Source organism: Hyperolius riggenbachi, chromosome 5 (assembly GCF_040937935.1).
Source record: "Hyperolius riggenbachi isolate aHypRig1 chromosome 5, aHypRig1.pri, whole genome shotgun sequence".
Taxonomy (NCBI): Eukaryota; Metazoa; Chordata; class Amphibia; order Anura; family Hyperoliidae; genus Hyperolius; species Hyperolius riggenbachi.
Genome location: NC_090650.1, coordinates 186,972,599 through 186,987,759, shown reverse-complemented (window position 1 = coordinate 186,987,759; position 15,161 = coordinate 186,972,599). Strand labels below are relative to the sequence as shown.

At 43.2% G+C, this 15,161-nt stretch overlaps 1 protein-coding gene across 4 annotated transcripts in view; it reads right to left on the bottom strand.

Annotated features, from left to right (window-relative positions):
- Positions 1 to 15,161, bottom strand: part of STX17 (syntaxin 17) — a 102,519-nt gene that overhangs the window by 47,378 nt on the left and 39,980 nt on the right. For 3 of the 4 annotated variants that reach the window (XM_068236493.1, XM_068236492.1, XM_068236491.1), the window contains exons 2-4: positions 14,975 to 15,136; positions 11,000 to 11,065; positions 950 to 1,154 (exon numbers count right to left, since the gene is read on the bottom strand). In XM_068236493.1, the coding sequence (XP_068092594.1) occupies positions 950 to 1,154; positions 11,000 to 11,065; positions 14,975 to 15,097 (394 nt within the window). In that variant the 5' untranslated portion in view covers positions 15,098 to 15,136. Of the gene's footprint in view, positions 1 to 949; positions 1,155 to 6,978; positions 7,004 to 10,999; positions 11,066 to 14,974; positions 15,137 to 15,161 lie in introns of those variants that run through there. The other variant, XM_068236495.1, reaches the window with a different exon arrangement.

The following is a 15,161-nucleotide window of genomic DNA, read 5'->3' as shown; positions in this document are numbered from 1 at the left end:
ATTGTCATCTCTAGAAGCAATAGTATCTGCATTAATAAACGCCTCACTCGTGTATTACCGGTACTTGATTATTCATAAACTATAGGATCCTTGTTTGTGATCAAAACACAAATAACACCACACAAGGATTTTACACCCTGGTCTCTTCTTACAACCTAAGCTACTCATTACTCTTTTTGTACAAACCCCTGTATGTAATTTTGGGATGTGTGCAGTAGTCCTTGTAAGTCAAGATTCCCTGTTTCTTAGTCTCATAGAAGAGTAAAGTTGATTTTACAGGCCATTTGGCCCATATGCAATTACTGGTACCTTTTCTCCTAAGTTTTCTCACGGGAAATGTTTTCACCTCTTAATACCCTTTATGTCCCACAGTCCCAGGCAAGGAAGAACGAGGATCAAAATAAATGTGATATCACCTTTTTTCTTACTTTCTGTACTTTCAGTTCTAATCTTCTGAAAAGTTATTTTACAAACAAGTCTAAAAATTATCTCATAAGGGGCAAATTTGTTTTAACAGTGCAGGCCCAGACAGAGTTAAGAGATGAACTGGTATTCTATTTGTAGTGTAAGTAGGTGAAACAATCCTAAAAAAATAAATAATAATAATTCAGGTATAGAGTTCTGTGCTTTTGAGCCCAGTATATGTTTTTTTGCTATAAAAAATACAATAAAATGAATTGGGCCAACAAATAAAGATACCCAACTGTAAATCCTCTGAGAGATCAGTAGTGTGGTATTATATTTGTAGTGTAAGTAGGTGAAACAATCCTAAACAAAATAATAATTCAGGTATAGAATTATGTGCTTTCCAGCCCAGCATATGCTTTATGATATAAAAAATACAATAAAATGAATTGGGCCAACCACTAAAGATTCCCAACTGTGAACCCCGTGAGAGATCAGTAGAGTACACACCACTGGCTGTGTTTTTACACCTTTTGCCATTTACCTTTTGAAATTACAGTATCCTGCTCCTCTTTTTTTTCAAGCAACATTAAATCTTCAACTGATTTTGAATGAAGTTCCAAAAAGCTACTTATTGAAGATAGAGCTAGATCTTTTACTGGTAATAATACTGCTGCCAAGGTCTGGATATCTTTAGTTCTCACTTTAAGAAAAAGTGTTTCCATCTCTTTTATGTTGGCACGAAGTTGCTGCAAAAAAAAATATTAAATACTTGAGTGAATTTTTATTTAATTTAAATTGTCGATAAAAACAAAAAGCTTAAAATTAGAGGTTAGCAGTTATTAACCATTATTATTATTTGCAGATGGAAATTAATACCCAATGCACATTTAAACACTGTATGAATTAAACACCTAGGCCTTGATTCACTAAGCTGTGCTACAATGACAATGGACCCGAAGGGACTCAGGGTGGGATTAAAAAAAGCGTCCAATACTTAGAAAGGAGCAGGCGTAAGTTATCAACGTGTGCTAAGCAGCACTATAGCATGTAGCTTGCGCATAAGATTTTTAACTTGCGCTGCTTAAATTATGTTGCGCTGCTTTAGGTCCTAGTCTCTGGTCTTGCCACGTGAAATGAGACAGCCATCAAACATAAAACATCACTTTTATAAAATATGGTAATATATTGACCAGTAGACATTCTGAGCACACTACATGTATATATCCTGTGAAACCACACACTGCAGCTGGCCTCTTCCAGCTGCATGTACAGGGTCCTAGCCTAATGACATCAACAAGCTAGGACCCAGTACATGTGGCAGAGGAATTGTAGGAGGGAAACAGAAAGGGACACCTAAAGCCCAATATAGTGTAGTATGCATTATAACCAGGTTATGGAGAAAGAAAACATGTACTGTTATACTCACAAGTGTGAGTTACCTCAAAGGAAACTACTGTATAGGAGGGTAGGCAGCATTAGGACCTGACCTCACTCAGGTTAAAAAGTAGCTCTCTGTAGATAGGAGACAAGGGGTCACCTAGGGTGGACTTGAAAATTTAGCACGGATGGGACAAAGGTGCCAATAATAGGATAAAACCGTTAAAAAACATTGAAAAGAGGAGGTAGTGGTGGACTTAACTCCCCAGTAAGTAGACACCGAATTGGTTGATTATAGTCAACAATGAAATGTATTTATACACTCCACAATGCAATGCATTTCTCAGGATCAAACCCACTTTATCAGGCAAATAACTGGAGCAATAACTAGTATCTGTATGTTTTAGGATACATTGGACAAAGCATAGAGGTGTGATATATCTGATGTAACTATAAGCAGTGTTCTTCCCAGAAATTATTCCCAGCTGGATGGCATGAAAAAGTAGCTGGGTGAGGTGCGACGGGAGAATGGACTGGCACTTCTCTGCTTACCGCATAGGAGGAGGATGAGAAGAGACAATGACGACTGGGTGCTCAGCAAAATTAGCCAAGTGGAGCACCCAGCTTTAAGAGCCTGGGAAGAACACTGTACAAGGGGGACACTCTAGGGGACACTAAAATGGGCAGAAACCATAATGGTGGCAACTGAAAGGGAAAGACGTGGAATTAGGACATGCAATACAACTGTCATAACAGTAGGGGTGCAATCAAAACAGCGCTACTATAGAAAAAATGTTGAGGCCCATCTGAATCCTGCCAAAGTGGAATTCAACTGGTCCATTTTTTAAGCCCCATAAATTGCATACAAAATTTGCACAATCCTGCATTAATTCTAAATTATCATCTCATTGAACATCCCTGAAAAGTCGATGTTAAAGTGAACCAGAAGTGAGAACGCTACTTGCCTATGTATACCATAAAGCCTTCCCGAACTGCAGCCCATATCGTTGCTCCTGCACTATCCTTTTTTGGCAATCCTTAGGCAACCTATAAAATGGCGTCCCTGAGTACTTTGGAAGATGACTGCATCTGTACTATGCACGCGTGAGTTTAGGCTCACGCATGCGCATTACGGAGGAGGATGCAAGAACGGAGGGATGGACCGAGGTCTGGGTAGAATCTATGGTATCAATCGCCTTTCCTCTATATAGGTATATATCTAACCTGAGGTGAGTTTCCTCACTTCAGGTTTGCTTTAACAAATTAACAGTCTTGCCAAATTCAATGTCTTCAACAAGAGCTTGCCAAACGTGTTTCCATGGCCATGCTCCCATCCATGTATGAGCACAGCCATACTGCGTATGCACAAATATGGTCGGCACATGCCCAGTGGCACAAAGCCACTCATACATGCCTCTTTCCTCTATGCACAAGAAGTTTTGTGCCACTGGGCATGCGCCGATCGTGCTCACGCATGCGCAGTACAGCTATGCTCGTGCATGGATGGAAGTAGGGTTGTCGCGATATACCGGTATCGCGATATATCGCGGTTTCAATGTGCATGGTTATCATACCATGCACATTGTCAAAATACCATTTTTTCGCTTCTGCATTCGCCGCCCGTCACCACTCAGCGAATCGGCTCTCAGGCGCCGGATATGATGCGCGTCCAGTGAGGACGCAGCTGCTGGAACGCAGAGACTGCCTCCCAGGCTCCCACCAGTGGCGAACTATGCAGAGCACTTCTCCTGAGTCCTGGGCTGGCGTAATTAATGACGCTCGTTCCCGCCCAGCGTCTCTACACTCTAAGTGAATGAAGCACTTAGGACTGAGGACTTGGCTGCTGAAAAGTGAGTATTTGTCCCCTGACTCCCCTCTCCCTCCCTCTGCCTGTCTCTCCACCTAATTATAGCTACACCTATCCCTATGCTGCGGCCACCTACCACTAGCTACACCTATCCCTGGCTACCTATGCTGCGCCACCTACCACTGGCTACACCTATCCCTGGCTACCTATGCTGCGCCACCTACCACTGGCTAAACCTATCCCTAGCTACCTAAGCTGCGCCACCTACCACAGGCTACACCTATCCCTGGCTACCTATGCTGCGCCACCTACCACTGGCTAAACCTATCCCTAGCTACCTAAGCTGCGCCACCTACCACAGGCTACCTATGCTGCGCCACCTACCACAGGCTACACCTAAACCTGGCTACCTATGCTGCACCACCTACCACTGGCTACACCCATCCCTGGCACCTATGCTGCGGCCACCTACCACAGGCTACCTATGCTGCGCCACCTACCACTGGCTACACCTATCCCTGGCTACCTATGCTGCGCCACCTACCACTGGCTACACCTATCCCTGGCTACCTATGCTGCGCCACCTACCACTGTCTACACCTATCCCTGGCTACCTATGCTGCACCACCTACCACAGGCTACCTATGCTGCGGCCACCTAACACTGGCTACACCTATCCCTGGCTACCTATGCTGCACCACCTATCACTGGCTACACTCATCCCTGGCTACCTACAGTATGCTGCAGCCATCTACCACAGGCTACCTATGCTGCGCCACCTACCACTGGCTACACCTATCCCTGGCTACCTATGCTGCACCACCTACCACTGGCTACACCCATCCCTGGCACCTATGCTGCGGCCACCTACCATAGGCTACCTATGCTGCGGCCACCTACCGCTGGCTACACCTATCCCTGGCTACCTATGCTGCGGCCACCTACCACTGGCTACACCTATCCCTTGCTACCTATGCTGCACCACCTACCACTGGCTACACCCATCCCTGGCTACCTATGCTGCGGCACCTACCACAGGCTACCTATGCTGCGGCCACCTACCACTAGCTACACCTATCCCTGGCTACCTATGCTGCGGCCACCTACCACAGGCTACCTATGCTGTGGCCACCTACCACTGGCTACACCTATCCCTGGCTACCTGTGCTGCGGCCACCTACCACTGGCTACCTATGCTTTGGCCAGCTACCACTGGTTACACCTATCCCTGGCTACCTGTGCTGTGGCTACCTACCACTGGCTACACCTATCCCTGGATACCTATGCTGCGGCCACCTACCATTAGCTACACCTATCCCTGGCTACCTACTACGCTGCGGCCACCTACCACTGGCTACACCTATCCCTGGCTACCTATGCTGCAGCCACCCATTACTGGCGGGTGGGGGCACTTTATTTAATGTAAGGGGGTGGGGCCCAGGTCCAAATACTTGTATACCGTAATAACGTGGTATTTTTTTTGACGGTTATCATACCGTGGAATTTCATACCGTTGCAACCCTAGATGGAAGCATGGCCACGGGGATGAAGAGGGTTCCGGCCAGCTGCAGTGGGTTTGCGGAGGACCTGGGTGGCCTCTGTATATGACTCAAACAAGTAAATAAGTCAAGGTGCTTCGTAACTGAAAAGAGCTATAACAAAACCTTAATTCTCCTCAAATACAATGACCTAAACTCAGAACGTTCTCTCTGCTCTAAGGCAGGGGTCACACTTGTCTTTCAGTTTTCTGAAAAGTGTAGGAAAACAAAAGTTTGCCTTCTTAAAACAAAGTACTGTATTTGCGATAATTCAGGTTGGAGTGAGCTCCGAGATATCTCCCAGTTCATACATTCCAGCGGATCAGGAGGTGTGTTTAGCTTCCAAAGACAACAATGGTTGTTTTGCATATTTCAGCAGTGATGCACTGGGAGACATCTCGGAGCTCACTCCAACCTGAATTATCGCAAATACTCTCTGTTTTAAGAAAGCAAACTGTTTTCCATAGCATAATTAAGAGGGCTTTTTGGACAATTGTAGGCCCCTTACACGCTCCAATGAGTTCTGGCTCACCATGAGCTTGCTGGTTAATTTGTACCTCTGAAAAGTGTAGAAAACTGAAAGACAAGTGTGACCCCTGCTTTACAGCAGCTAATGTAATTTATAGATAAAACTGACAAAATGTGAAGGATGTCAATTTTTTTCTGCGCGCAAAATCTGCAGTCAAGTGTGACCTAGCCTATTGATTAACTCGAGTTCTCAGTTGAAATCAGTTTTTCCGTGCAGAAAACGCACACGAAAGCAGACACGTTTGACCCCTGCCTAAAAGATACACAACAGCATGATAACCTTTAAAAAAAAAAACATTTCTTTGTTACAGCTGATACAAATCACTTCCCACTTGCTGCTTTCATGGAAGCAGACATATTGTTAACATCCTGTGCTTTCAAATGAGTTTATCTGCCTTATCTACCATGGCAGTCAGCTGACACGGCAAGAGATCAAATTACAACTTGTGATTAGACACAGATGAGTGGGGACTAGACAGGCTAAACTCTCTAAATACATTCAGGGTGCATTTCTCCATGTTTTCCTTGTGTCATGTGCAAGAATTCAGGTCCACTTTAAAGAGAAACCGTAACCAAGGATTGAACTTCATCCCAATCAGTAGCGGATACTCCCTTTCCCACGAGAAATATTTACCTTTTCTCAAAAGGATCATCAGGGGGCTCTGTATGGCTGGTATTGTGGCGAAACCCCTCCCACAGTGTGATGTCAGGACCATAGTGCTGACATCACACTGTGGGAGCCTTGTTGCATTGTGGGAAATAACAGTGGTTTCCAACTGCCAAAAAAGCAAGCAGCAGCTACTTCCACTGACATCATCTGCCAGCACCAAAAATGTCGCCATATGATATATGTCAGAATGTAAATCAGGGATAGGAAATATTTTACAGTGGGCAAACACTGACTAAATCATTAATACATAATTAGTGGAAAAATTAAAGCACTTTTGATCATTATATCATTTTCACTGGAGTTCCTCTTTAAGGACCCGTTTCCACTAGGAGCTGTGCGATGCGGCTACATAGCCGCATTGCACCACAGGTGTCCTGAAACACATGCACGGCAATGGAAGAGTTTCCACTGCATGCATGTTGTGCGGAGCGATCCGAGAATCTGCAGCATGCTGCAGATTCTCGCACGGCCGCATCCGCCCGCAGCCGTGTCCCATCTCCTCCATTGACTTCTGCATCGGGAGATGCGGAAGTGATGTGGCCGGCGGCGGAAGTGATGCGATGCGGCTAGGTAGTCGCATTTGTATCATTTTGTAGTGGAAACGGGCCCTAAGACATCTAGATGGCCTAGTATTTCAATGGAACAGTTACCTGTACTTGAATCATTACAACACATTTTTGTCAGTTTGATCTGAGTTAACTGCTACAAAACAGCTAATACAGTAATTCATTAAAAGCAGGTTGATATGTTGGGGTTTCTGACTTCTGTTTGGATTTATTTTTTACCCACCTTAAAGCGGAATATAACCCTGCATTTCAACTTTGCTCTAAAACATTATTTACAGTATATTATATGCAACCAGCAATTTTTTTTACTAGACCAGCATTGGAAGGGTTACACAGAGCTTTAAAGTTCCTGGAGAGAACTGCAGACGCATCAGAAGCTTACATAGATACATTTTGTTTACATAAATGTATCTAAGTGTGGAATGTGACTCACTGACTGAGAAGGAGTTGGAGGACAGCCAAAGAGTGTGTAACATTTATCACTTGTTACATTCTATTTAGTTAAATGTATCTATCTGAACTTCTGCATAGCTCTCCACGGAACTTTAAACCTCTGTGTGTAACCCTTCCAATGCTGGTCTAGTAAAAAAAAAAATGCTGGTTGCATATAATATGCTGTAAATAATGTTTTAGAGCAAAGTTGAAATGCAGGGTTATATTCCGCTTTAAAGTTATAGTGCACACTTATTTCCCTGCTGTATCTGCTGAATTTTCACATCCCGCACCAACACTGACACCGAGGTGTGTCTCATTTACGACTGCGTGTTTTTTTTTTAACATATCCCTCTTACAAATAGAATCTCTAATCTGTGATAGGGCCTGCCTTCAGAAACCTGACCACTAACGCCCTATTACTGACTACAAACTGTATAGCAGCAGTTTAACCCTAGTACAGGGACTCCCCCCTTCAACTTAACTCCTCCCATTTTACTTCTCCGCCACCTACTCCACTCCCTAGTATTTGGCTGTAGACACAGTAAAACTGTATGGCAGACCCTAAACCATGCTTATCTTGAGGAAGAGCTCAGTACTATCAAGTATCCTGTTTTTAATTATACAAACCTTTTATTTGTAACAGCCTGTGTATTTCATATTTGCTCATTTTTCTTTGGCATCTTTCATTGTCTTATACTCTCTAATGCTTTGCACAAGCTCACATGTATTGAATGTCATTGATGCTCCATTTGAAAAAAAAAAAAAAAAAAAAAAAAGTCTTTTATGGCACTGTAACATTACCATTTTCTGCAAAATACAGATTGGCATACATTGGTTAATTCTCCAGCTAAGGATACTGCAATGGTTTTGGCTGCAGTAATTATTTAAAGAAATATTTAATAGCCTTTAAAAGGGGAAAAAAATCCTTTCAGACTTCAGGTGGCAGTCAGATAAAATCTCTGGATGAACTCTGCCGGGAATACCCAGTAAATATAACTGTGGTAGTGCTTTAATGGAAGGAAAGCATACAAGCATCTTTTAAAGTGTACCTGAGACGGGGATAGAAATAATGATACATACCTGGGGCTTCTTCGTGCCTTCTTCAGGCTGATAGCTTCCTCGCCGCTCCACTATTCAGTCCGGTAATACCTTGAGTCCATGCCAGTTAGAGCATGTGCAGTCCGGCTGCGCGCTCCCCCATCGCACTCCCGTCAGCGATGGGAGTGCGATAGGGGTGCACGCACAGCCAGGTATGTACAATTGTTTTTCTATCCAGCCCATCTCAGGTTTCCTTTAAAGGGGGTTGTAACATCCAAAAATTGCTAAAAAAAAAAAATAGTTAGTGCCCCAAAAATAAATGTAATCCCCTTTTTTCTTCTAAAATAGGTCCCTACATGTCCCCCAATTTTTTTTTACTTTTTACCTGGTCTGGGTGCCTCTGCCTAACTGCAGGAACTGCGCAGTTCCAGCGGGATTGTGGGAATTTTTTTCTTTTTTACACTAATGTAGCTTCCTTTCGGTTAAGATAAGGACACTATGACTAGAAGGTTATTGAATCCCCCCTCCCTTTGAAGAGTTTACAAAGTGATGTAAGCCTGTAAGCAGAAGTAATGTCACTTTGGGCAACACAGAGAAACAGGAAAGATGGAAACCTGCAGAAATATTATTTTCTGTTTTTCATACCATATTTCTCCTAAATCTGACAGAGAATACTAAAAACATAGGTAACCTAAAAAAAAAAAAAAAAAAAGCAGCAATTTCTTATTGGATTTTTTTTTCTTTAAAGAGGAGCTGTTAGGTATAAGGTCTCAGAGAAAATAAACACATATCAGTAGCTAAAGATTGGCTGTACTTACATTACATATGCATTTCACTGTCCACGTTTGGATTTCACAGAATTTGTATATAGTATATGCAGAGATAGATGCTCCTGACAGCTCATGGCAGGCTCCATGTTTTTCTGTCAAATGTGTCGTCATGTCCTGCCTGCTTCCTGATCACAGAAAAGCTGGTACTAAATAACACAGTGTGCAGTGAATATTAATGAGCCATGTGGCTAGGAACAATAGCTGACTCCTGCAGTGTACTCTGCCCGAGATTTATCAGTGCTACGCGCTGGACTGATTACACAAGCTGCTGTAACGTCTCATTAGCAGCCGAGGGGAGGGCCCCAGAATGCTTTGCAGTTTAGTATGCGGCTTGCGTCCTTATGGGTCTATAACAGCCTTTAAGATAAGCACACATCAAAAGGTAACTGAGATTTTTATCTTCACTAATTGCTTTTGGGCTTCCTTCTAAACTGTTTAACACAGGAGAATAGAGGTTTAAATTAGCTTCTGCAGCCTGACAGTTACTCTTTAAGTTAATATGGAGTTTCATCCTATTTAAATACAGATATAGGATTTGCCATAACCAGGCCCGGATTTACATCACAGGATCCTATAGGCACAGATAACTTGGTACCATAGACCTACATGAACCTACAAACCCCCGCCGAGCTGAATCACAAGTGTGCTGGATGTCCCAGCTGTCACTTCTCCCTTACTTCACTTGCCCATCATAGGTAGCTACAGGTGCCTCTTAGTATCAGGTAGCCAGAGCAATCTTCAGTATTAAGTAGTTATGGTGTCCCCAAGTATTAGGTAGATAGAGAAGCCTGCAACTGAAGGTAGATCTGGTCAGTGGAATGATGAGACCTGGGTGAGTAATCTCTCATTTACACTGCGCTCGGGACTCTGCATAGGTATAGCAGTAGGAACTTGGGGAGGGGAGACACATTTTTATCATCAGGTGCCTGTAGGCATGTGCCTTCGGCCCTGGTCATAACTACTTCTTGTGGTAAAATATTCCCCATTATTATTTATAGAACGAGATCTTTTGCAGTGCTTTGCAGAGTATACATAGTCTTGTCACAAACTGTCCCTCAGAGGAGCTCACAAACTACCATAGTCCTAGGTTTATCTTAGTCTAGGGACAATTTTTTAGGGGTAAGCCAATTAACTTATCTGTATGCTTTTAAAATGTGGGAGGAAAACAGAGTGCCCGGAGGAAAACCACACAGACATGGGGAAAACATACAAAATTTGTGCAGACAGTGCCCTGGCTGGGATGGGAACCAGGTACCCAATGCTGCAAGGTGAGAGTGCTATCTAATACACCACCGTGCTGCCCATTTAACTACTGTTACAATCAAGAATGAATAAAACTTTTTTTTCTTCCATACACAGATCATGTACCCTTATCATTTGTACACGCCTAGGGACCAAAAAGTAATCTACCAAACTTTATTTTAAGTGTACCCGAGCCGAAGCTTGGGTATACAAAATTGGATACTTACCTTAAGAGGGAAGCCTCAGGATCCTATTGAGGCTTCCCTCGCTACTCCGTGGTCCCGTCGCTGAGCGCAGTCCCCCGGAAGATTAGTGACAATGCATTGTTATATGCTTTAACATGTTTGTCAGTGGTCAGAGATTGGAAAGGTGATGGATGACCTAGTCAGGAGGCCTTACCTTCAGTTGGTGTGTTTGGGAATTGGTGAATTAGATCATGTCTCTAAATGTCAGAAAATACTAATAGGGCTATTATGTAATGACACTAAGAGAGAATTCCTGGAGGGGTTCGTGGGGAACACTTTAATGGAACTGTAAATATTTATATTTATTTTACTTACTTGCACTGTACATCTAGCGTTGACATGTTCCTTGTGCAACTGATCCCATGATCTACATCTTTGATACTAAAAAATGCAAAAAATATTGTTAGCTTCCAACAACTAACAAGTTTTGATCTTAAATACAATATGTTTTTCTTATTCAACATATAACTTGGCCACTGAGGGTTTTTTTTTTATCCCTTTATAACCAGAGCAATTTTCACCAGTCAGCGCTCCTCCTATTCTTTCGCCAATAATTTAATCACTACTAATTACAACAAAATGATCTATGTCTTTTTTTGCCACCAATTAGGCTTTCTTTGGGAGGTACATTATACTAAGAATTATTTTATTTTAGACTCATTTTAATTAGAATAATAAGAAAGAAAAAAGAAAAAAAATTCATTATTTCTCAGTTTTTAGCCATTATAGTGGTAAAATAAAACGTACTACTGTGGATGAAAAGCCACACTTTTTATTTGCCCATTTGCCCCAGTTATCGCAACATTTAAAACATTTCCCTAGTACAATGTATGGCGCCAATATTTTATTTGGAAATAAAGGTGCATTTTTTTCAGTTTTGCATCCATCACTAATTACAAGCCTGTAAATTAAAAATTAACAGCAATATACCCTCGACATAAATATAAAAAAAAGTTCAGTCCCTAAGGTAACTACTTATGTATATTTATACAAAAAAAAAGTTTGGGTATTATGGGAGGGTGTGGGAGGGAAATAGTTAATTATAAAAGTCAGTGTTGGGATTTTTATTAAATAAAAGTGGATTTTGGTGCAATTTACTATTCGGCCACAAGATGTCCTCAGTCATTCTTTCCAATTCACGTACCTAAGTAGGTGAATCGGAAGTAATGCGTGGCACTGTAACAACAGGAAGATACAATGAATGCAGGAATCTCTCATAGACGCCGGCGTTCGTTGAATCAGGGACTTAGATTAATGAATGGGAACTGCGTTCCCATTCATTCATCTCTATGCTAACTGGCGACAAAGGGAGCGTACGGCGGCCGCCCACCGCTGAAGACTTATATTCACGTCAACTTCAAGTGAAGTTTTGCCGGGCCGTGAATAAACTGCACATGATGCAGAAAGTAGTTAAATTCTGTAAATATTTTCAACCTCTGATTGTTCATGAAAAAGTAATCTGTAAATGAAACCAAAGCCAATCTATTCAGAGAATTTTAAAATTACACATTTCACAAACCTGGGCAATCAAAATATATGTATTATAAAAGAGGTTGCTTTCCGGTTACTCTGGCAAAACAGAGGGGACTGACCAAAGCTGCTTATTGTTCATAGCACCATGTAATGGCCAGAGTACTATAGGCCTCTCATGCTCAGTCAGCATTTGTTCATCTAACTTCTCTTTGGCACAATGTGGAAGCAGGGGGGGTAACTAGAAATCACTGGCCCCACTGCGAAACTGTGAATGGGCCCCCCCCCCCCCACACACGTATAGGTGCCCCCAGTATAGCCAGGTATAAATGTTCCTAGTATAGTCAGGAACAGGTGACCAAAGTATAGACAGGCAGAGGTGCCCCCACTATAGCCAGACATAGATGACCCCAGTATAGACAAGTATAGGTGCCCCAGTATAGCCAGGTAGAGGTGTCCCCAGTATAGCCAGGCACAGATGCTCCCAGTATAGACAGGTATAGGTGCCCCAGTATAGCCAGGTACTAGAGTTGCCCCCAGTATAGGCAGGTATAGGTGCCCCCCGTATAGCCAGGCATACACTCAACTAAAGGATTATCAGGAACACCTGTTCAATTTCTCATTAATGCAATTATCTAATCAACCAATCACATGGCAGTTGCTTCAATGCATTTAGGGGTGTGGTCCTGGTCAAGACAATCTCCTGAACGCCAAACAATGTCAGAATGGGAAAGAAAGGTGATTTACGCAATTTTGAGCGTGGCATGGTTGTTGGTGCCAGACGGGCCGGTGTGAGTATTTCACAATCTGCTCAGTTACTGGAATTTTCACGCACAACCATTTCTAGGGTTTGCAAAGAATGGTGTGAAAAGGGAAAAACATCCAGTATGCGGCAGTCCTGTGGGCGAAAATGCCTTGTTGATGCTAGAGGTCAGAGGAGAACTGGCCGACTGATGCAAGCTGATAGAAGAGCAACGTTGACTGAAATAACCACTCGTTACAACCGAGGTAATGCAGCACTTGTGAAGCCACAACACACACAACCTTGAGGCAGATGGGCTACAACAGCAGAAGACCGCACCGAATACCACTCATCTCCACTACAAATTGGAAAAAGAGGCTACAATTTGCACGAGCTCACCAAAATTGGACAGTTGAAGACTTGAAAAATGTTGCCTGGTCTGATGAGTCTCGATAGAGTCAGAATTTGGCGTAAACAGAATGAGAACATGGATCCATCATGCCTTGTTACCTCTGTGCAGGATGGTGGTGGTGTAATGGTGTGGGGGACGTTTTCTTGGCACACTTAAGGCCCCTTAGTGCCAATTGGGCATCATTTAAATGCCACGGGCAACCTGAGCATTGTTTATGACCATGTCCATCCCTTCATGACCACCATGTACCCTCTGATGGCTACTTCCAGCAGGATAATGTACCATGTCACAAACCTCGAATCATTTCAAATTGGTTTCTTGAACATGACAATGAGTTCACTGTACTAAACTGCCCCCCACAGTTACCAGATCTAAACCCAATAGAGCACCTTTGGGATGTGATGGAACGGGAACTTTGTGCCCTGGATGTGCATCCCACAAATCTCCATCAACTGCAAGATGCTATCCTATCATTATGGACCAACATTTCTAAAGAATGCTTTCAGCACCTTGATTAAATGTCACGTAGAATTAAGGCAGTTCTGAAGGTGAAAGGGGGTCAAACACTGTATTAGTATGGTGTTCCTAATAATCCTTTAGTTGAGTGTAGATGCCCCCAGTATAGCCAGGCATAGGTGCCTGCAGTATAGTCAGATATAGGAGCCCACAGTATAGGTGACCCTAGTATAAGTAGCCAGGATCGCAGTGCATTGGGGGGGGGGGGCAATGGCCACAGAGCGGCAGGGTGAAGGGCCCATCCCCCCCCCCACCCTCAATCACCTCGGGCTCCCCCGTCAGCATACCTCTTCAGTGTTCCATGCAGCGGTGGTTATACTCTGAAGCGCTTGGCGCTACTTCCTGTTTATCAGGAAGTAGCGTTAGAGTATAATCACTGCTGCATTGAACGCGGAAGATGTATGTCCGCGTTCTATGCCGGCTTCCTGCTGCCGTTAAGACTGGAGGGGGAAGTGCTGACGGGGGAGCCCGAGGTGAGGGAGGGGGGAATTGGGCCCCCCTCCACGTCGCTCTGTGGCTACTGTTCCTCCCTCATGCACTGCGCCTACTCCTGCTCCAAAAGCGCTCCCCCCCCTGCATCCCTTGCAGTCCCTATAGTTGTGCCCCTGTGTGGAAGTAAAGCTAGGTACATACATAAGATAACTGTCACCCATTGGGATTGAGAAACAATCCCTCGGTCGACAATTCGGGGAACAATGTTGTACAGACAAATCTAAACTAGTCATTATCGGCCATTTTGGCCAACAGTTAAAGCATGTGTGTATGTACCTTGAGGCTCTCAGCAAGCGTTCATACACATACATAGGCAGCTGAAAACACTGAAGTAGGTAAACAAGCTTGAGACTTTTATTGTACTTGAATAAATGTTAAATTGGCCATGCTTGATTGTCTCTTTTGGCCACAGCATGCACCTACCAAGAATCCATTTACCTTTTGGATTTCTTTGCAAACCTCTAAACAAGCAGGCCGCCAGCTCTACAGATTATGAGTGACTAACCACTATAGTTCAGAAATGGACACACGAATAACACTACTGCCAAGGGCACCATCTATTATGTTACAATCACTAGTTTTAGATCTATTGTAAGCCGCACAGCACCTATTTTATTACATAAAAAAATAAAAACAAAACCAAGAACATTAAATTAACCTTCTCTATGTTTAAATGGTGGTTCTTCAACCTTTCCAAATCAGTTGGAATGACTACTTTGGTAAATTTTATCACAGCTGGTTCAAGGCGACGGTAGGGTACACTTTGCTCATTTTCCAACATACTTTTACTCAGGAGCAATTACGTTTTCTTCAGAAAACCCTGCAAAATATCATAGAAGTATTAA